This window comes from Borostomias antarcticus (genome assembly GCF_949987555.1).
Source record: "Borostomias antarcticus genome assembly, chromosome: 24".
NCBI lineage: Eukaryota > Metazoa > Chordata > Actinopteri > Stomiiformes > Stomiidae > Borostomias > Borostomias antarcticus.
Window position 1 is genome coordinate 12,854,595 of NC_140257.1, and position 22,316 is coordinate 12,876,910.

General features: G+C 48.1%; 2 protein-coding genes across 3 annotated transcripts; one reads left to right on the top strand and one right to left on the bottom strand.

Moving 5' to 3' along the window:
- On the top strand, window positions 1-17,256 carry LOC311325553 (TSC22 domain family protein 2-like). Its single transcript, XM_084458270.1, has 4 exons — window positions 1-1,864; window positions 7,953-8,027; window positions 14,984-15,035; window positions 15,204-17,256. Exons 1-4 carry the CDS (start codon window positions 84-86, stop codon window positions 15,945-15,947), a joined length of 2,652 nt encoding a protein of 883 aa, XP_084314396.1. The 5' UTR covers window positions 1-83; the 3' UTR covers window positions 15,948-17,256.
- Window positions 17,257-18,299: 1,043 nt separating this feature from the next.
- LOC311325104 (UAP56-interacting factor-like) lies at window positions 18,300-21,827 on the bottom strand. 2 transcript variants are annotated; one of them, XM_084457760.1, is made up of 9 exons: window positions 21,648-21,827; window positions 20,975-21,109; window positions 20,658-20,830; window positions 20,252-20,385; window positions 20,050-20,122; window positions 19,860-19,927; window positions 19,658-19,732; window positions 19,222-19,351; window positions 18,300-18,901 (listed from the first exon to the last, which is right to left on the bottom strand). In XM_084457760.1, exons 1-9 carry the CDS (start codon window positions 21,706-21,708, stop codon window positions 18,800-18,802), a joined length of 951 nt encoding a protein of 316 aa, XP_084313886.1. In that variant the 5' UTR covers window positions 21,709-21,827; the 3' UTR covers window positions 18,300-18,799. The 2 variants fall into 2 exon arrangements, with proteins under 2 accessions (XP_084313886.1, XP_084313885.1); XM_084457759.1 differs by having other exon boundaries at window positions 18,300-18,904.
- Between the last annotated feature and the right edge of the window lie 489 nt (window positions 21,828-22,316).

The following is a 22,316-nucleotide window of genomic DNA, read 5'->3' on the forward strand; positions in this document are numbered from 1 at the left end:
GAAGAAAGTTTGCTGTTTTAGACTGCTAGCCAATAAACAGCTCACTCGTTTAAACCGGGGTATTCAGACGGGAGGCATCCAAAATGTCTAAAATGCCGGCCAAAAAGAAGAGCTGTTTTCAGATCACAAGTGTGACACAGGCTCAGGTGGCAGCCAGCAGTGTTGCCGACGACACTGAGAGTCTGGACGACCCAGACGAATCACGGACTGAAGACGTCTCGTCGGACATATTCGACGTGACCCGGGCCGATTACGAGACGGTATGTGACAGAAGTTCGTCAGAGGAAACCTTAAACAACGTAGGAGAGCAGGAGGCACCTGGCATTATGGCACCATCGCATATACCTCAAGCTGGCCAGTCCTCTGCTATGTCTGGACCACCGAATGTAGGTTTCCGAAAGGTAGGAGTGGCGGGTTCGACTAACGTTAGCCAGCAAGCCACGGGAACAAGTGCTGTAATCACTCTGCCTCTTATCACTCAGTCTGGCGTCGTGCAACAACAGCCTGTACCACCAGCGAGTGGGGGGGCTAACAACATGTCAGTTAGCACTTCCCAGCCAGCGGTGACTAGTTCAACGCCTTCTACTACAACCTCTGCAACAAGCTGCAGTTCACGCTTCAGGGTCATCAAACTTGATCATGGTACTGGCGAGCCCTTTAGAAGGGGCAGGTGGACATGTATGGAGTTCTACGAGAAAGACTCTGAGGGTACCACGGTGAGCAGGACTGTTGATAGCGTTAGACACGGCAACGCCCCAGACCCCGGCGCCGACAGGGACAGCGGGCTGGGTTTTACCGGTGGTTCGGCGGCGGCCGCACCAGCGACCCAATCGAGCCAGGGCTCCGTGGCAGACGCTTCACTCCCAGCCTCTCACACTCACTCAGCAGACATGGTGCAACAGCAGCTGCAGCCGCTCCACCATCAGAACTACAATGTCGGCAGTGGCATGGCCACGCAGAGCACGTTTAGCAGCAACAACAAGCCTGCGACAGCGCCAGCTGGGCAGCCAGCGGCGGGAAGTGTCGCCCCCCAGAACCTCCTTCCCGTAGGGCACAACGGGCCGTCGCAAGCTGGCATGCACTTACAGATATCTCCCGGCATGCTGCCCCCTGCTGGCCAGGCCCCTCCGCTGCCCTACACACCGCAGCAGCCCGTTCTACAGCAACTTCCACTGGGACACCCCTTGGCCAACCCGTCCTCAGGCGTTCCCCAGCACCCGGCGGACTTCTACCAGCCTGCAGTCATGCAGCCAATGGCCTCATCTATCCAGACCCTGCCTGTAGCCAGCCTCTCTGGGGGCCAGCCTGCGGGACAGGGGCCCTCGCCGGTCATGGCCCCCGCAGTGGTAGGGGCTTCCGTGCTCGGGCAGGTAGGCGAGATGATTGGAGCAGGAGGGGGCTCTCTACCCGTCAGCCAGCCGGCTCCAACCCTCTTGCAGCAGACGGTCGGAGGACTGGGAGGCGTCGGTGGCTCCGTGCCGGGAGTTGGGTCTTTTCTGCAGCAGCAGCCAATGGGTCAGTACGCTCCCGCGGGGCGTCCCCAGCCCCTCGGCACCCAGAACGTGCCCGCTGTGTCGGTGAGCTCCGGCGCGCCAGCCGCCACCGTGCCAAACCTGACCTTGTCGTCGTCCTCCGATTCGCCTCCCGGCGGCCAGCGGGCCCAGACGCCGCCCGACGCGGCCGCGGGATTCGGACATTCGGAGGGGAGCGGGAGGAAGGCGGAGGGGGGTCTAGTCGTCCAGCCTCCCACCATCTCAGGGAAAGACCCCGTGAAGCCGCTGATCCCTGAAAGCCTCCAGCTGACCAGCCCGTCTGTGAACAGCCTGTTTGGAATAGCCATACACATGGACGGAGATGATGACAGGTAAACCCACCTGCCAACGGGCTCACTCTTCACACGGTAGTAAGGGATAGCCTGACCCAGTCACAGTGGTACAGTATCTGTACAGATAGCCTACACACTTGCCTGGCTAGCTCAGTCATCAGGGTCATAGGTTAGAGCCCCACATTGGGGGATAAGTTCATTGAACATGGTACAGTATTACATCCAACAGTACAGTATTACATGCAAAAGTTATTTGTTAATTTGCATGCCACATACTAGATCTGTTTACTCACAGACTAGTCACATACTGTCAAACCCGTTAAAGGGCATTGACCAGTCATCTTTATTTCATATTCAGTCATCTCTAGAGAAGGAGAGAAGGAGTGGGTTCATTCTGTGTGTGAACTCAAAACTTGTCTCTGTCACAATGAAATCTCATATATGTTTTGTTTTTGTTAGTGCACGTCTGACCAGACCCACAGGGTTTTCCCCTCGCTAGCTGCAGTAGGCCTGTACATGGAGGGGAAGTGGGATCGTGGGAGGGAGGGAAGGAGGGAGGGTGGGTTAGGGCAGGGAGCTGGGGCACACAGGAAGGAAATATAATGTTTGGTGTTTCTCATTAGGGCTTGAAAAAATGCTGGAGCGTAGCCCACTTCAGGAAAACACCCATGACCACCTCAGCTTAAAAACAACAGGGTTTTAACTCCTGACGTGCTGTACAGTAGACCTGTGCGGTATATCTTTTTGGGTTTATATTGTGTGTGTGCATGTAGGGTTGGACGCGGGGGGGATGGGGGTAGTCACCAGTAGGCCATCTTTTAGGTTCAATGGAGATGGTTGCTTTTTATTATTCAACTGGTCAACATATTGCTGCCAAGTCCATCTTATCTCCAGCTTTCCTCCCTCTGTAGCTCTCGCATGTCCAGACAGTCCCTGAGGCGATAGCCTTAGTAAAAACAACACATCTATACTAGGCTAGCCTGTACTAAGACGCTAAGAAAAACATTTCTTGTGTGTCCTACATTTTTGCTTGACCATTTCATAAGTTAGCCCAGAGATCCTGTCTCGAAAAGGCTTTCTTCTTTATTGTGGAATCGGTTGTTTTGCTATTTTATGACCATTTCATCATCATTTTCAGTAGGCCATGGCCTTCACCGTATGGCAATGTTTGTGTGTGAATATCAACCCCCCTGGTTGAACAAGACACTAGTCTGATCAGATGAAACCTCAGATCCAGCCTGGGTGAATTATAGTCACTAGAGAAAACGGCCTTGCAGTGTGTGCCAGCCTGATATTATGCAGTTTTTCATTTATCTCATGAGTATCACATCGCCTAGTTAATAATACTGTCATGTTCAGTTGAAAGGTGTTACTTCACTCTCTCTTCCTTTTCAAACATCTGACAGTTTTCAGTTCCTGAGCTGTGAGCTTGTCAAGGGTTGGCAAGCGCAAGAGGAAATAGTGAAGTGCCTCAAATATCTTGGTGGTTACACATAACAGGCCAACATGATATAGAGCGCAGGCTGTATGCATGCAGCCACAACAGTCTCCAGGCATATGTTCACATATGCAGGGTTTTTCCTGCATAGAGGATTTTTTGGCGCCCCCCCCCAAAAGAGATTTTAGCCAGAGCCAAAGGAAAATCACCAGTGCCAAAATGCAAAAAAATTGAGAATAAAAACAGTAATTCAAATTCACTCCAAATGTGTTTGATAGCTGGTTTCAAGTGCAGCCCATCCCTCTTTCTTGCATTGTCCATGGTTTGGACCACTAGTAATCAAGATCATTAATAGACAGGTCATCAGTATCTTAAACATTTTGTCTTCATATCCATTTTGTGTCATGTCGGGAGATTTCCCGCGATATTGAAAAGTGAGCTCAGTCAGAACGACAGCAAAGAATAAAGTCCTATACTGTATATGCTGGTAGGCTACTCGGCATAAAACAGAGGTTTCCCCCCCCCAAATTGTCTGCTCATCACCCCCCAACGACCCTTTCTGAGCCAGGAAAAATCCTGCATATGGCTCAGCTACCTGGTTTAACCTTTAAGCTAATTTATGAGCCTGGCCTGCCTTGCAGGCTTTTTCTTTGTAGCCAATTATTTTTCTGGATTTGCAGCTAGCCAGTGTGACTTTATTTTGTAGCTGATATATAACTCCACCTTTAGTGTGTTAAATAGGCTTTGTCCTATACCCCAGTTAGAGCATGTCATTCCAAAGCCGGTGATGATGTTCACTTTTTAGTTCTTGTTTTTGTAGTAATCAGAACTTGGTAGATATGTGATTCGGTGACTGGGTCCCCTGTTTTAGCTGCCAGTTAAAGGAACTACAGAAGTTTCTCTGGCTAGAGTTGAGAGAGAACCCTCTCCCAAGCTGATAACAGCAGGTCTGTATGACGCCTCGTCATATCAGACTGTCAGCAGTACTCTTTCCACTGTCACACAACTCTTCAGATAAGGACCTGTCTGAGGGGTGTGTCTACCACTGTCCTTGATGTCACGTTCCTCTGTTGTGCTCACCCCCCCCCACCCACCCACCCACCCCTTAACCTCACCCAAACGGGTAGTCAATGCGCCCCCCTCCAAGTCGGGAGGCCGGGTTTGTGGAACCGCACCACACGGATGTCTGGCTGACGGGTTCTGACGTGCTGCGGTCGGCCGCAGGGCACCGGTACGCTCCGCACTACCCCGAGGCCGAGGCGTGCCAGCAGGGGGGGGACTTCCTTGGATGAGACTGGAGCCAGGGCCCTGCCCTCACTGACCGGCAAGACCAAGCAGTTGTTCGTGTAAGAAAGAAGTGTTAAATGACATCCCTGTTGAGTGGTTGATGGGGTGTTCCCAGAACTATAGGAAGTGAAATGGTGTCACTCAGCCCTCTCTGTCACTCTCAGCCCTGGGTGTCAATAAGAGGAGGTATGGGTTATCTTTGAGAGATGTTGTGAACAGCCAGTGTGCTTGGGGACAGTAACCAAAACTCTCAGAGCACATGGTTGTCCTAAGGGGAAGGATGTGTATTGTGTGTGTATTATTGTGTGTGTATTGTGTGTGTGTATTGTGTGTGTGTGTGTGTGTGTGTGTGTGTGTGACTTTGCCTCTGACCTCAGGGTGTCCTGCTGTATCCTGTTTTGCTGGTCAGCGAGGGAGAGAGAAAGACCGTCTGCAGGGTGATCATCACTTACTGCCGAAATCGCTGCTATTCGTTGACTTGGCAGCGCGTTATACCCAGGGCTGGCCCTTACTTATCATTTCCTGAACTTTCTACAGGGTGAACTGACTTGCCGCTTATCTACTGCGGCTTTGAACTCTTAACTGCTTGTGTGTGTGTGTACAGTATAAGTTCATCGTCCCTTAGACTTTAAAGAATGCTGCTTTAAAGAATGGCCTTATTGTTCTCCAAGGACCGACTCAGCCGCTCTCGTCCTCAGTCATCACCCCTGCCTCAGGTACAGAAGCCCTCTTTTGTTCCTGCCAAATGGCCTGTCACTCAGTCCGACTCATAACAAGAGTGTTTAAACAGCGCCATGCTGGGGATATACTGTCCCGTGTCTCACCCAGACTTGAGCCCAGGTTAAGCTACATGCCTCGAGTTGTGTTATGTGTGGTATGGAGACAGACCTGTGAAGAATTGAAGCATTTTGGCAGGGGGGGGGGGGGGCTAGTTTGTTTTCCTGGTAGATCGAAGGCTAGATACCTCTCACCTTGTTTTCACCAAGACCTCCGCTTTCCGCAGGAGAGGGTTGAAGAACCAGGATGTCGGCCCACGAAAGTCCAATCCCTGCAGTTCGTCTTTGCCCCTTTGGCTTGGTTTGGCCCCTACCCTACCACCTGCAGTCTACGGGGTATTCGGGTCTGCCAGTATGACCAGGATGTTATGAGATATTGTAGTGTTGTTGGGCTTAAGTGCCTCGCTTTAGAGCACAATGGCAGGCCGCCCTCCAGGCACCAGTTAAGTGGCCCTGCCCAGTCTTGAACTGGCTACCGTTCGGTTACTGGTCTGATGCTGCGCCACCTACCGCCCAAATTCCACAGTTCCCCAAGGGCAGCCATCTTGGAGTTATTACAGTGGCTTTGGGGCCCCCTGCTCCACACACTCTCCCCCCAACGAACCTCTGCCATAGGGGAAATACCCCCCAGGCTGCCGCCCATGGTGTTGGAATCTTAGAGTCCTGACCTACTTCTGCTCGGAGTCAGTCTGATAGATGGGCCAGAGGACTGAAGGGCCCAGACCATCTCTCTCTCTCTCTCTCTCTCTCTCTCTCTCTCTCTCTCTCTCTCTCCCTCTCCCAGACCATCTCTCTCTCTCTCCTCTCTCCCTCTCTCTCCCAGACCATCTCTCTCTCTCTCTCTCTCTCTCTCTCTCCTCTCTCTCTCACCCCTTCCTGCGTTTCACGTGCTCAGTGAGTGAGCCAGGTTGCTTGGAGGACCAACAGCCTGCAATCAACCAACCGACCTCTGGCTCAGCCAGTGCTCCTTATTCGCAGCTCTGGTGAAGGAAGCCAGTCTGTCAGGCCTTAGACAAATGGGTGACTTCACCGAGAAAGAATGCGTCTTTAGGCGTTATTCCTATCCGCCACCGAGGTCATCCATAAAGCTTTGAGGAGGCATTGGCTTAGCCGTTCGCAAACATCAGTCACGCTGGAGCAGAAGTTCGAGTGTGAGAGAGGGAGATTCAGAAAGAAGAAAGACTGAGGCTAACTAGTTCTGATAAACTTCACAAAGAGCTCCTTTCAGAGATGGATGTTGACTTCTTGAAAACAGGGCAGGATGACTCCTCCACTTCTGACCTCATTCAAAATCAAGTATAGTCATAGTCATCTGAGGCAACTTGTGTGTGCGCGCGTGTGTGCGCGTGTGTGTGTGATGAATTTTTATGCTTGGTAGTCAGGGAGGGGAAGGTTTTGCAGGGAGAAGGAGGAGCTTTATAAAAGTGTTTGGTCATGAGGTAATGTGACAAGGCGAGTTTGTGCCAGAGATGTCTAGGAAAAGAGCTGTGGCTTGGAGTTAAGAAATTCACACACATGTAGTTAATCAACTCTTTGCTCCCCCGTGTCATGTGTCTGTGTGTGCGTCTGTGTGTGCGTGTGTGTGTGCGTGCGCACGCTTGCGCATGCATGTTAGTGCGTATGTGTGTGCGCATGTTAGTACGTGTGTGTGCGTGTGCGTGTATGCATGTGTGTGTGTGTGTGCGTGTATGCATGCGTGTGTGTGTCTGTGTGTCTGTGTGTGTAAAGCAGTTAGCTTTAATGAATTGAAGGGGGGCCTTTCCCTCCCCCTCACATATACCTTACCATAGGACATAGTGTACTTCACGGCCTCAAAGGCCCCATAGTGGGGGAATTCTAACTGTCTGAGCCAGCCCTGCTTTCCACACAGCGGCCATCAAAAGACCACTTTTCCTACTCCACAGACCTCAACGCCTGCCTGCCTGCCGCGCAGCCTGAGTTGCTTTCGAAACATTTCGGATTCTGGCGTTGGAGAAGGTCGCGCCTGGCCGCGTTCCTCGGGAGCGGATTCTACCTACAGGCGTTTCTTTGAAAACGCAGGCTAGCGACCTCTGGGAAGGGAAGTCGTTTCAGTGTTGCCGTATTATGTTCATGTTGCTACCTTGAACTTGTGACAACTCCTTAGGCTACAGTGAAACACCCACACGCACGTCCGCTCTCCAGTAACACCAGATCCACATTCCTCTGATTAGGATGCTACCCCAAATGAGCCAGGCCTGCTCTCTCTCCTGCCTCCTATCTGTCTTTCCTGACTGATTCATCCCCCCACCTCTCTCCCTCCCTCCCTCTCTCTCCCTCGCTTCTCCCCCCACCTCCCTCTCTCTCTCTCTCCCTCCCTCCCTCTCTCTCTCTCCCTCCCTTCTCCCCCCACCTCCCTCTCTCTCTCTCTCCCTCCCTCCCTCTCTCTCTCTCTCTCCCTCCCTTCTCTCTCTCCCTCCCCCCCCCTCTCCTCTCTCCCTTCCCCACCTCTCTCTCTCCCTCCCCCTCCCTCCCTGTCCCCCCCACCTCTCTCCCTCCCTCCCTCCCTCTTTCCTCCCACCTCTCTCTCTTTCTACCCCCCCCCCCACACCTCTCTCTCCCTCCCTCCTTCCCTATGTTCTTTTTCTCTTTTTTTTGGTTGGCACAGGAACCCCTCCATGGCTTTCTACCAAGCCTTCCAGTCTGGCAGCAGGCTGCAGGACTCTAAGGCCCACAGTGATAGGTACTGTACTGGACCCAACAGACCTGCCTGTGTGTGTGTGTGTATGTGCGCGTGTGTGCACGTGTGTGTTGGTTTCCGTATGCGTGCGGGCAGGCGCGTGTAAGTGTGTGTGTGCAGTGCTCTGTAGCAGTAGCGAGCTATGTGCATGTATGGGAACAGCATGGCACCCTCCCCCATAGCCGGAATAGTGCCTACGCCGAGTGGCGCAGGATATTTTTGAGACGCCTATAGAAAAATGAAAAAGGAAGCGCGCAAAACCATATCCGAGGGCAGAGAACACCCAACGGGAAATGAGACTGATGCCGGAGGAGAAACTGTCGAGCTGTCAGGCCGCCGCCACGGCGGAGGAACTGCGCACAAAGTAGTAATTTCACACCCCGCTGCCTCTCTCGCCTCCGCCGCCCCTAAACGCTCTCCTACCGAGCCCGCCGACCAAAACATCCACCGACTTGTCTAGCGCTCCCCGACTGAGAAGCTGCAGGAACAAGTGTGCCCGTCTCTCACTGTTTGACAGGGATTTTCCTGGCTCAGAATGGGGCTTTGGGGGGTGATGCGCACTGAATTTTTTGGGGAAACTTCAGTTTTATGCCGAGTAGCCTACCAGCATATATAGGCCTATATTCTTCGCTGCTGTTCTGACTGAGCTCACTTTTCAATACCGCGGGAAATCTCCCAACATGACACAAAATGGATATGAAGACAAAATGTTTAAGATACTGATGACGTGTCTATTAATTCTCGATTACTAGTGGTCCAAACCATGGACAATGCAAGAAAGAGGGATGGGCTGCACTTGAAACAAGCTATCAAACACATTTGGAGAGGATTTTAATTGCAATTTTTATTCTCAATTTATAGCATTTTGGCACTGGTGATTTTCCTTTGGCTCTGGCTAAAATCTCTTTGGGGGGGCGCCAAAAAATCCTCTATGCAGGAAAAATCCTATTTGAGGAAGATTACAGCCCCGCTTGTCAAGTTCTGTGTGTGTGTGTGTGCGTGTGTCTCTGACAGCATGATTGAATCTCTGACAGGTCTAAGAGATGGCATTACAGGTGACATCATTGTTCTCTAAACACTATTGGATCACTTCCTGTTCCCGAGGCGTCGCAGTGCTCTGTTGGCACACGCTCCCAAAAGGTATACTGTTCTGTTTCACTGGTTTAGGCTACACATTATCACGGTTTTGCTCGTCAATCTCTGAAAGGTAGATCTCAGTGGCGCCCCCTGAGTCCATAGCTGAAAAATTTAATTTCAGATATTCAACCTTTCTTGTAATTGAGGGCTGGTGCAATAATCAGATGGCTGGTGTATGGCACAGGCCTGAGGTTAGTCCTTTACACATTAAGGGCAACATGTTGGAACATGTATGATGACCTCACTACGAGAGCATGTTCCCTAGCTCTGCATGATGCCTGTGAGTGACTGACTGTCCCCTGATGCCTGTGAGTGACTGACTGTCCCCTGACATTCTGGTTTATCTTTAAGCCATGAGAAGAATCCGCTTGTAGGGCCACACAAGTGCGATTGCGCTCATGCGCAGTATCGCTCCCGAGCCAAAAGGGTGTCGTCGAGCCCGACTTGCGCACAGTGAACATGTGGTCTAGCTGGCCTTACTTTTTGAGCTTTTGAGCTTTTTGTGTTTTACTAGGGCTGGGTATCGATTCGAATTTCGAGAATCGATTCGCTTCCGATTCACAAGGTTCAGAATCGATTATCACGATTCGATTAGATATCAATTTGGTTAGTGTTACTAAAACTTTTTTTTTTTTTTGCTGTAACCTTAATTACATGACTGCCAAGTTATGCAACACATCAATACAAGGGCTGGGTATCGATATTGATTTCCAAAAATGAATGAATCATTGAATGAATTAATAAACTATTCATTCCTTCATTTATTCATTCATTCATTAAATAAAAGATCGATTTTGGGATTCATGAATCGATTCTGAATAATTTGATTCAGAATCGATTCATCGTTTTTTTTTTTTTTTTTTAACCCAGCCCTATGTTTTACTGTATCAGACGCCATCCGGCCCCAAGGGGCGAAGATGAGGACCGGACTGGGTTTTTCAATGAGTGTCAGTGAGGCTGCCCTTTCCCAGTTATGATAAGAGGCACCAGAGGGCCAGGGGCGCCTGGCGTGACGACAATCCCTCTTTTCTTTCCTTCTCTTTCGGACGCCCTGCTCTTCGCGGGCGCCTACACACCCTCCAGCCGCTAACACGCCTTTGATTAACACTCTACTCGCACGACCATCTTCATATTCAACATCGGTCCATCAAACCCTCACCGGAGATCTATAAACGTCTCTCTCTCTTGCTATATTGAACAGGGTAAACTTCACAGCTCCGCTGGGTTGCGCAAAGAGAGAGCAGGATAAGGGCTGGTGGCCCCGCCAGTGTGGTGTTTGATCTGGGCCCAGCCCTTAGCCCCGTGGCCTCCTGGACCAACCCAGGCGGTTCCACACTGTTTACTCTCTCCCCAGGTGTAAAGGCTGAGGAGTGGCTTTGCCACGTACCTGTCCTCCACGTGTTGTGGGTCTCCGAACTCTCTCCAGTAGGGTTGTTCGTGGACGAACGACGTTGCACAGGACGTAATGAGTCATTTCAAGCTCTTTTAACTCCATGTTGAGTTGGTATCCTCCTCAGTGTCTTTTGCGGGCCGATTCACAGCTGGTGTGATGATTGATGGAGTGGACACGCTCGCGATCCGTCACCACTCAACAACGTTGGCCCACATACAGTCATCTTCTCTGTGACGTTCCCCTGAAACCAGTAACTGCAGCTGATCTGCGTTGGGATATAGGCCTTGAAAACAGCTGTTATTTAACAGTATAATCATATTTGTGCAAGATTTAAAACTGTTTTAACTGGCACTGTTGTGCATCTGGCACTGGTGAAAGACCAGTGTAAAGGTATTTGGGTTACACCTATAGACTCAGGTCAGACCTATAGAAAAAATACAACGGGCAGGAAACGTGTGCGTGCGTTTGCCACACCAATCTAATGAAACACACATTTTGGCCTCTGCGCTGGATCAAGTCTTGGTTGGAGCCACACTTTCCAGCCTTCTTCTATTCCTTCTTGGAACAACTCAGTGACGAGTTGTTCCAAGGAGTGTTTGTACAGTATGCATGTGCTTTAAGTTTCAGCTACGCTTTCCTGTGTACCATCAGCTCCAGTCACGGACCGGCCAGACTTGCAGAGAGCAGAGATGAAAACACTAGATCTAGATTTAATAATGAGAGTCGGGGAAATTCCACTAAGCCTAGCAGAAAGATAGAGGGAGCTACAGTATAACCAACTTGTGTCTTGGTTTGACATTTAATCATCGGTATGAGAGATCATAACGGATATGTTTCCGTACAAAGAGGAGATATTTCTGTACAAGCGGTTACAAAGGGCTACAGACGGAGCCATGAGGAGGACACTCCCCACCTGGAGGAGCCTCTTGTCCTGCCGATGTTAATCTTCTGGGTGTTTCCGCCCTTCCGACAAGTAAATTGGTGGTCGAGGAAAGACAGGGATGCCTTGTACTCTGCTTGGGGTGTGTGAGACGCAGAGTGCACATGCATGCCAGAGGATTCTGACAGTTAAGACCACAATGACACTAAACTAAATACTAATATTCTTAATAAATATGTAATTCGCCTTGAAACATGACACATTACAGGTTCCACCCATCTACTGGTGTAGAGGACTGGCCTACATAGACTAGGCCTAGATTTATGACGTCAGGTGGGAGGATACATGAGATCCTTCAAAGGAACGCATTTAGCAACATTGCTATATTTTACCCCTCTGATGAGTACCTACATACCCCTCACACACACACAAAACAACAACAACATCATGCAATGACCGTCATCGACTTTGCGAGGTGCTCATTGTGGATCTATTTCATCCGACTACTTTCCATGTGTTGAGACATTTGCACTTAGAAATGCCACTGACTCACCCTGCTCGTAAACCACAATCGCCTGCTTTAAGATCAACAGTATTGCACCGTGACGCACCAAGGCCATGCCGTAGGTTCCTGTGCAGATTGACTGGCACATAATAAGTCGATATTGACAAATCGTCGTATGTCAATGTGCATCTTACCTTGGGCGTCGTAAAGAGCACATGGAGGTGTGGTTATTCACCCCGCCTACTCGTCAGTCCAACCCTAGAATTTGCAGCTCGCGTTTCATTTTTCTAAATGTAGTCCGAGGCTACTTGACCTACTTAAGTGCCTTCGTGAGCGGTGGTATCCTTAGGCTACAGTATGTAGGACTAGGTTGTATAAAGCACACTTTCTGCTGCGGCCGACGAAGGAGCATTACTCCTCTAATCATGCAGTACATGATGTCCTACAACTTAACCTGCTGGTCGGGGCCCCTGTCCAGTCATTCAGATTCACCCATTACTTGCAGGGAACGTCGCAGGTAACTCATTCTTTCAATTTTGTCGTCTGTGTTAGAGGTCCGTAGAAGGCTGTTTCTGTGTTCTTTTAATTTTCTTCAACCATAGTTTGATGTTTGTGATTCCTAAATCAATCTGTGAAGCGAGTATTGCGCACGGATTGAGTTCGATTGAGGGCCTCTCTTGTTCACAATGATAAGAATGCTACTCTAGCTTCTTTAGCGTCAATAGTTGGCACATTTGAGAGTTTAAGAAAGTTTAGTCCGAGGAGCGTTTGTGTGCTTTAAGCTGTGCTCTCCTGTGCATCAGAGGGGAAGGGGAAGCTGGAACCAGGGGTGTAGTGGAGGGTTTTTCGGAGTATACCCACTTCTTTATCCATAGACCCACTCCTTTAAACACCACTAATGTAAAAACGAACATTTCTGCTACAGCACACCCACTTCTTTAGTCACCACTACTGTAACAGACTTGCAGACTTGTCACCTTTAGGTGAAAATAGCCGTTTTTAATCCAAAATAGGTCATTTGTCTGATCAGTGTATGTATGGGTTTGCATGTCTGTCATCTTTTTCACTTGTGATCGGTTTGCACCTCTGGACTTGTGTCTTGGCTTGATATTTAATCGTCTAGTGTGAGAAATCATAGCACATATGTTTCTGTACGAACGGCGACCAAGGGCTACAGACGGAGTTATGAGAAGGACCCCCCCAGAGGAGCCTGCCGGCCCGCCGATGCTAATCTCCTGGCTGTTTCCTTCCCTCCGACAAGTAAATTGGCGGTCGCGGAAAGACAGTCTTGTACTCTGGTTGGTGCGAGACAGAGAGAGGGAGCATGTGCATGCAAGATGATTCTGACAGGACCACAGTGACAAAGAATGATCCTATTTTTATAAGTATGTAATCAGCTGTTATCGAAATATGACACATTAAGAGGTTCCACCCATCTCTGGTGTAGAGTACTGGCCTATAGGCCGCAGGCCGAGATTCATGACATCTGGCAACGTCAGGTGGGAGGATGCATGAGATCCTCAACAGGAACGCATGTAGCAACTTTGCTATATTTTACCCCTCTGTTGAGTACCTATACTGCCACCCCCCCCCCTCTCACACTCTCACACACACACACACGCACACACACACACACACACACACACACACAACATGCAGTGACCCTCACCTACTGTTACGAGCTGCTCATCATGCGGATCTCTTTCATTTCCTAACCCGAGGCATTCACACAGTCTTACTTAGAAATGCCACTGACTCACCCTGCCTGTAAACCGCAATTACCTTCTGATTTAAGATCAACAGTATTACACGATTATCTTACCTTGGGCGTTGTAAAGAGCACATGGATCAGTGGTTATTCACCCCGCCTACTTGTCAATCCTACCTTAGAATTTACAGCTCGCGTTTAATCTTTGAATGATGTAGTCCTACTTGACCTACTTCGGTGCCTTTGTGAGCGGTGGTATCCTTCTTTCTGTCGTAGGCTATGTAGGACTAGGCTGTATAAAGCACACGTTCTGCTGCTGCCGATGAAGGAGCATTACTCCCATAATCATGCAGTGCACGATTTCCCTCAACTTAGATTTAGCATTATAAGCCCTGTTACAAGATTATTTATGATTATACAATGGTCCTTATACATTTTTTGACAGACTTGACTTTTTGATTTTGATATTAGTGCGCATTGCTCATGTCACAGCAAAGTACACAATGCATATCTATGGGCATACAGTATGCCTATAGACATCCATTGTGTACTTAGCTGTGGTCGGGTCCATATTAAGGGTCCACCCATTGCTAATTAGTTGGCTCCATATTAGTGCTCATTCTTTGTGTCACAGCTAAGTACACAATGGATCTCTATGCTCAATATGAATGATCATAAATAACCTTGTAACAGGGTCTATGATGCTAATGATAGGATACCAAACTCCTCCTTTAACCTGCTGTCCCAGGGCCCCCTACAGTTATTTGGATTCACTCATTGCCTAGAGGGAACGTTACTGGTAACCGTGATTCTTTGGCTGCTTTTGGGTCCCATTTTTCTTCAACTAGCTTGTTTGTGATTCATAAATCGATCTGTGAAACGGGTATTGAGGATACGGGTTTAGTTCCATTTTGCTCACAATGATACAGTGAATGCTACACTAGCTTCCTTAGTGTTTATTGGGAGTCTATGAAAGCCAGTCATCACATATTTCTTCCACAATCCATATACTTTCTATGTAGATACTCCTTTCTACAGCAAGGTCGTGTGGTGTAATAGATGATGAGTGAAGGAGTTTTGTTGATAGCCAGTGTTTGCTGCAGTATCAACTATTTGATAGCCAGTTCATGTGAAAACGTGGATGATAATGTGTTAAACTTTTGTCAGTAGAACAGTTTTTCACAGGCTACTGGCCCATGGTATCTCCCAGGCTGTGTTTCCTTTTGTATTATTCATTATTATTTATGTTTAGTTGTTTGGGGATGAATTTACTCAGTGGAGAATTTTATTTACTTATTTATTTGTCTGTGCGTATGTTCTCTTCCTCCTCCTCTAGTGCCTCTGGAGCCAGTGTTGTCGCCATAGATAACAAAATTGAACAGGCAATGGTGAGTAATTGATTTGAAAAACTATTTGTCATTGTTTTAGTTTATTTTAATGGAATGCTCTAGAGTACGTAAAGGTGTATATTGTGTGCAGCTACGTTCTCACAAAAACAATATTGTTAAACGAACGCTTTGTTTGTTTGCTGTTACGGTTTCCTCTCGCCTGTCCAGGACCTGGTGAAGAGCCATCTGATGTACGCGGTGCGCGAGGAGGTGGAGGTCCTCAAGGAGCAGATCAAGGAGCTGTTTGAGAGGAACTCTGTGCTGGAGAGGGAGAACGCCGTGTTGAAATCCCTGGCCAACAGCGACCAGCTGTCTCAGCTCTCCGTCCCGGCAGCCGCCAACTCGAACGGCGCTCCTCCCCAGCAAGGGCTCGCCCAGATGCAGTCTCAGCTACAGGCCCCGGCTCCGCCCCAGGCCCAGCTTCACCTCCAGACCCAGCAGCTCCAGCAGCTCCAGACCCAGCAGCTACAGGCCCAGCAGCTACAGGCCCAGCAGCTCCAGACCCAGCAGCTCCAGCCCCAGCAGCTCCAGACCCAGCAGCTCCAGCAGCTCCAGACCCAGCAGCTCCCACTACAACAGCTCCAGACCCAGACCCAGCAGCTCCAGACCCAGCAGCTCCAGACCCAGCAGCTCCAGACCCAGCAGCTCCAGCCCCAGCAACTCCCGCTACAACAGCTCCAGACCCAGACCCAGCAGCTCCAGACCCAGACCCAGCAGCTCCAGGCCCAGCAGCTCCAGGCCCAACAGCTCCAGGCCCAACAAGCCCAGCAACCCCAGACCCAGCAGCTCCAGACCCAGCAGCTCCAGACCCAGCAGCTCCAGACCCAGCAGCTCCAGACCCAGCAGCTCCAGACCCAGCTTGATACCAGCCACCCCGCACAGCAAACACAGCCCAATGTCACCTCCGCTTGAAGTGCATCCTCTGCCTCTCTGCTACCAAAAGGGAGGGGAAAATAATATAATATTTGAATAAAGTTACAGTTAGAATGTGAAAGCAAAAAAATGTGTACTCTTAGCCACCAGCTTGGCCACAAGCAAGAGCAGAGCTTCTTTGTGTGTGTGAGAGAATGTACTTGTGTGTGTGTGTGTGCGCGATTGTTCGTGCGCTGTACGCCTTCCCAGTGTTAATGCAATCATCGAGAGAGTGACAGAGCGGCATCGGACAGAGGCGGGGAGAGAGGGAGGCCCTCGGGGGGGCGGCGTGGCGCTGGACCTGGGACTGGCCGAGCGCTGGGCCAGAGCCTGGGGACCAGACGCCCCCTGTGGGTGAAGCTCAGACCGGCCGGGGGAGCCACCCGACCTCTGGGGTTAGAGAAGGGGTGCAGCTCACTGAAGGGACGAATGAACATGTCAGAGAGATATTTTTTTAAACCGATATAATCCAGTGGGGGTGAAGGGGGTTTATTTTTTAGCCTTGCTGTTTCATGTTGTAAAGTAAGAAGTGAAAGAGTCTATTTTCAGAGTCATCACCGCTGCCATTAAGTCCAGCCCATGTATCAAAGGTCTACTGTCATGTTTATTTATTACAGGGCTGCTATTTTCAAAACGGAACAATATCATAAAAACCTGATTCAAAATTATGAGCCTTTTTCTCCCCTATTCTCCCCTTCAGTGTTTAAAAATGATTGGCCACTTGTAAACCCCAGCTGGGGTCGGTGAGTTCATGAACCAGCTCTATAGGCAATAATAGAAACTCTGACATCAGTCTAACACTAACTGCAGTTTTGTTTTGGAATTGTTCATTCACGAAAATCAAAATCTAGTTTGAATGTACGTTTTGTGTAAGAGTGTAAAAGTATCAAGAGCATAGCAAGTTTGTACAGGTGAACACCGACTTTTGTGACATGAAATCTTAACCTGAATCAATGGGAGGCAATTTTGATGAAGAGAACGTAAGTTGTTCTGCTAGTTTCTTTCTCTAACTATGGAAGATGTATTGCCATACTCCCCCCGACCTTACATTCATGTTAATCGTGCATTTTGTCTTTGGGTGGGTGGAAAAGCTGTGAAATCGTTCAACCTACTTTGTAACCAAAGATGCAAAGCTGTGTAATTCGATTATTATTTTTTAATGCACACTTATGTATTTTGTTTTGTTACTTTCTCCTTCACAACAAAATATTTTTGTTGCTGTTTAGCATGTTCTGCATGATCTGTAATCTTCAAACCACTTTCTTACCTCATTTTTATTCAGCACTCTTATTGTAAGATAGTAGTCTGTGAACAATGTAAATGGGGAGCGGAGACATGGAGCAAAGAGCTGAAGTTGGTGAAAGAAAAAAACTAGTGTTGTGGACACTAGCTACAGAAAATGAAGTGAGCCATGTTTTTGTTCATCTAAATGGTGTTTGAATTTCATATGCCAATAGTTTTGTTACATGCAAATTTTAATGTATTTAAATAAATGCAATATTCAGATTCCACTTATTGTCATTCTTCCTGCATACTAAGGCACCTTTCCTGTTAACAGTTTGCGGTTCTTGTAAGGTATATATATGCATTTAGTAACCATTATAATTCTAGGTATATTCAAAATCATTTAACCTAATACTTGAATGTGATATCACCATCTGTAATATCACCATCACGACTTGATCACATTTTGGAGGAATGTGGTTTGGATTGTTTGTAGCACTTCATAAAATTGAGATTAGCCTACATATAGTGAGATCAGGTTGACTTGCGGGCTCCTCCACATTATTGCTCCCAGCATTGGCGAGTTACCCATTTGGAGCCACTAGATGGCAGTGTTTGCTCGCACGCCCATCTAATAGACTGCCTGACACCCAGTCCCTTGATACTGTGCCATAACTCACTCATTTGAAATGAATTACCCCACCCTTTCCACAGGAACAAAGGTGTCCTCAACCTGTTCCACTTCCATTCCCCTGATCAAATGGATGTGCAAGTCATGAACAGCTAAGTGGGATGCAGAATGTCCCCACGAGACCTCGGGCTCAGATTAATACATCATTTCGCTTGGATTGAAATGTTAAAGGGATAATTTCTTTTCAAACGTAATACCTAGGTTGTCAGCACAGCACAATCAAAAAGGTCATATGGAGTCTGAGCAGCTCTGGCAATATTTCCCATCCTGCCGAGCACAGCTGCACAGAACGTCTATCTACTCACCCCTAATGTACACCTGTTGTACATCAGCCTGCCAATGAATGTTTTCTTAAAAATGCTATGGCCATTCAAAAAATGGAGGTTGGAGAACCACCAGACCTTTAAAAAGAAAACAAGAGTAGCAACGGAAATAATCAATTGTTTATTTGAAACATTACAAAACAAACAGCTTTTTAAAAATGTTAAAAGTAATTTAACTTACACCATTCTTAATAGGTAACCAAAACCCTCTCCCCGACAACTTCTTACAGAAAAATATTTCTCCAAGTGGCCTTTCTTACAAAGTCTGTAGGCCTACTGTTGTAGTCCCACGTCTTGATTGGAAAAAAACGAAAAACATTGTCCATTTACTCCCGATACAGAGACCCGAGAACACAACACGAACTGTAATAGTGTGAACAATGATATCTTGAATTAAAATAGAAAGGTTGTTCATCTTCTGTTGCATCAGAGTTCTCATGTTTGAGTACTGCACACTACTGTTTCCCACTGCCCCATCTCAAGAGTAGAGTCATTTGGGACCTTTTGTCTGTCCCATTCTGTGGATAGCTGGCAGTCATTGTGTGGGTCCATGAGTGAAAGATAAAAAGCCAGGAAGGGTGCAAGGTTGTCCCTTCTTTTCTTCATGTCGTGTCCTAAACCACGGTGACAAATCTGCTGCCTTTCCTAGTCATGGCTGACGTGGCAATGCGTTGATCTTTGAGAATTCGGAATCGCTCATTCAAAGTCATCTTGGTCTGCTGTGAAAACAGAGGAAGCATGTGAGGGAAAATTCAAGTGACACATGGTTTGCGCCAAGGCAAACCTGGTGTCAAGTATGATCAGTGAAATAAATTCATATCAGCTAATATTCTTGAGGTCAAATGGATTACAGTTTTATTTTATTATTATTATTATTATCATTATTATTATTATTATTATTATTATTATTATCCCGCTACATTAGTGCCCAATCCTAGGTATAATGTTTGCTGAAGCACTTTAATGTCTGGGTGATTTCTCCTGCGTCCGGGTCCAGAACCATGTGGTTTGCTGCCAGCTAGTGTCAGGCTCTCACCGGTTTCCCCACGCTGTTGATATCAAACTGCAGAGGGACTCCCTTGGGTGGCTTCCGTTCCTCAACCACTTCCACCTTAGGTGGGGGGTAAATGGGTGCTGGAGGGTGTAGGGAAAAAGCACTGGGAGGCCTATAGGTAAAATGAGAAATCAAAGAAAACAGATTTTGAGTAGTCTTTCTTCCACCTCGGACTGTTTTGACAGTCATCTGTGGGATCCTCATACAAATCAATTCAAACTTTATTTGTATAGCGCATTTCATACACAGATGCAACACAATGCGCTTTACAGAGAACAATGGGAGGGTGGGCATAGGTCCCACCACTACATATTCCAGAGGGAAGTAAAAAAAAAAACAAAAAAAAAAAACAGTTTCACCAGGGGGCCAGAAAAGTGAGCTTCAGTTACTGTTCATAACAGTAGTGCATGGTACTCACTCAGGCTGAGTCCTGGCTGTGGGGTTGTCGATGGAAACGGTGAGGATCCTGCTGCTATTTGTTGTCGCACGCCACCTGGGGGACAGATAGGTAGAAAAACAAAAAAGAGGGTTTGTCTTCCAAAGAAGGATGGATCTAAATGACATACAGTACATGGGGTGCCATCCACAGGGAGTTTAAAGCAAGCAAGTCAAATACTCACTGGCGAGTTGTGCCTGGATCGGGGGGTGGGGCGAGGGGGGGGGCAGCCTTCTGCACCTGTGTGTGAACCTGGAACGTCAATGAATTCACAGGTGAGGCACTCGCACCCAGGAATCTTCACAGGCCGCTGACTCTACCGTACACTGGCTTCAAGATGTTCATGTAAACTTTTGAGCAAACCGAAGGGATACCTTGAGCCCCCTCCGGACGAGAAACGTGGCCTGGCGGGCTTCTCTCGGTGTCGGATGGACAGGAGGCAAGGGTCTGGTTGGATTGGAGACAGGATCAACATTGCTACATGACAATAGCAATAAAGGTCTATCAATTACATGTACTTTTGAGGGAACTATAACAACCAAAATAACTGTATTGGTGGGGGGGGGGTAGCCTCACCCTCTCCTCAGCTGGACGGGCCTGCGTGCTGCCGTGTTTGGACCTCTCTGCCCGTCAGGTTGCCTGAAGGGCGTCGTCTGGCCTTCCAGCCTTCTGTGCTGGGCGTCTTTGCGTTGGGCGAAAGGCCTCGACTTCTGGTTGGGAGACGTGATGGTAAAAAGTACGAAGTTAACTGCGGTGACGTCTTCTGAAAACCCAGGTTGAGTACAGAAGCTGCCCCTGCCCCACTCCCGCGGGGATCTCTCTTTTAAAACACACGGTGGCGTCTCCCCGACTTCATCCTCCAATGCATTTTGAGAGGAAAGCGAAGAGGAAGGACTCGATGGGACACAAGACTAACCTCAATTCCTCCCATCGGCTGGCTGATACTACCAATGTAAATAAACCAATGTGTTTCAGCAGTTACCTGATTCACAGGGGGTCTGTTGAGTGGATTGAGTCCTTTCTGTAGTGTGGCCGTCTTCCGAGCTGCCAGTCCAGTGATGACCCCTTGACCCCGACGTCGACCAACTAGAGGGGGAATCTTCCTGCCTCGAACACCAAACCTCGCTGCCTTGCCTCCTCTAGTTACACCCCCTCCTGGAAATTTAAACAGTGCCATCAAGCATAACGTTATCTGAGAAATAAGACGATCAATTTGTCACATTGGAACGTTAAGGAAGTTGCTACGGGGCCCAAGGGAGCGATTTATGAATACCAAAAATCCAAAGAAGCAGTGCACACCTCTTTGACTTGGTCCCCCTGTTCTGGAAGCAAGTCCTTTTCCCTGGGGAAGCCAACCCTTAAGTAGGGGCCTGCGATTTCCTGCGCCCTGCTTCCGGGATTTCTGCTCTTTCCTGTTCAAACGGATGATGTCATCTGTGGAGACAGAGCCCAAAATGTAGCTAAAGTTAGCAAGCCAGCTAGGCTAGTACTGTATGTGTGTACCATATACATGGCCAACAAAACAGATCTTGAATTATCCCACAAGCTGGTAACGAACACACGGTGCAGCTAACTCTTTGCAAACATTAATTAATCAATCAATCTCACGTCAGGTTCGAATGCGACACAGTAACGTCAGTCTAAATAACGTAGAGCCCAGCCTTCCTATGCTGTGTTGGCTTGTGAGGTCGTGAGCCTCAAACTACCCTGCTAGCTATGGCCACTCAGGTTGGCTGCAGATAGCTAGCTAAACATTGCATTGTAACTTGCCTAACTAACCATGTTTGCTTTATCCATGGAACCTGCCTTGCTTCATGCATCACACTACAGTCAGAGACAGGAAGAAAGATCGAGCTTTATAGTCAAAACAATGTGGCATGATTTTAGCTAGTAAGTAAGCTAGCTAGCTAAAAAAAAAAAAAAAGCCATACGTTAGCACCTAGCTACTGTACAGCTATCAGTGGGGCCTCACCAAGTGACATGTCGACTTTATCAGGTCCTCCCCGTCCAGACGAAACCCCAGTGTTACTCATACTTCGGAAATCTGGACACCAGTGACAACTTCTACTACAATAAGAGACTCTAACTAGCTAGCTCTCAGCAGTCAGTCGTTAATGCTCACCCTACACTTTCCGTGGTTAGCTAGCTAGTAGTAGTCATGTACCTTTAAGCATGCGCACAGTTGAATGTAACGCAATGCATTTTGGGACGTGTCGTTTTAGCAGTAGACACCAAACGTGTTCCAAAAACAAGCGTGTGTTACGAAACAGAGAATCATATTCGAGTTAATTGAGTGGGTGCTTGATATAAATGCTTAGTTTTGCCGGTTTTTCAAATCGTCTCCTATCTCCACATGCTGAATCACTGGTAAGTGATGTGTCCTGTCTTATGCATTATGTTTGTGTAGGCTTGCAGTACGGACAATAGCCCAAGACAAATCTCCTTCGGGAAAATAAAAGGTTACTTTACTTACTTGGTTTATAGCTAACGAGCCTCATGTGAAATTATTTTGTAAGGCAGTGCAGCAGTGCCATGGTGGTAGTTTAGCTACCAGGCAAACGTGAAAAGTCAAGTCTCTATTCAATCTTATTTTAATTCTTATCTTATATGAGTCCTACCTCTGTGTCTGTTCAATCTACTT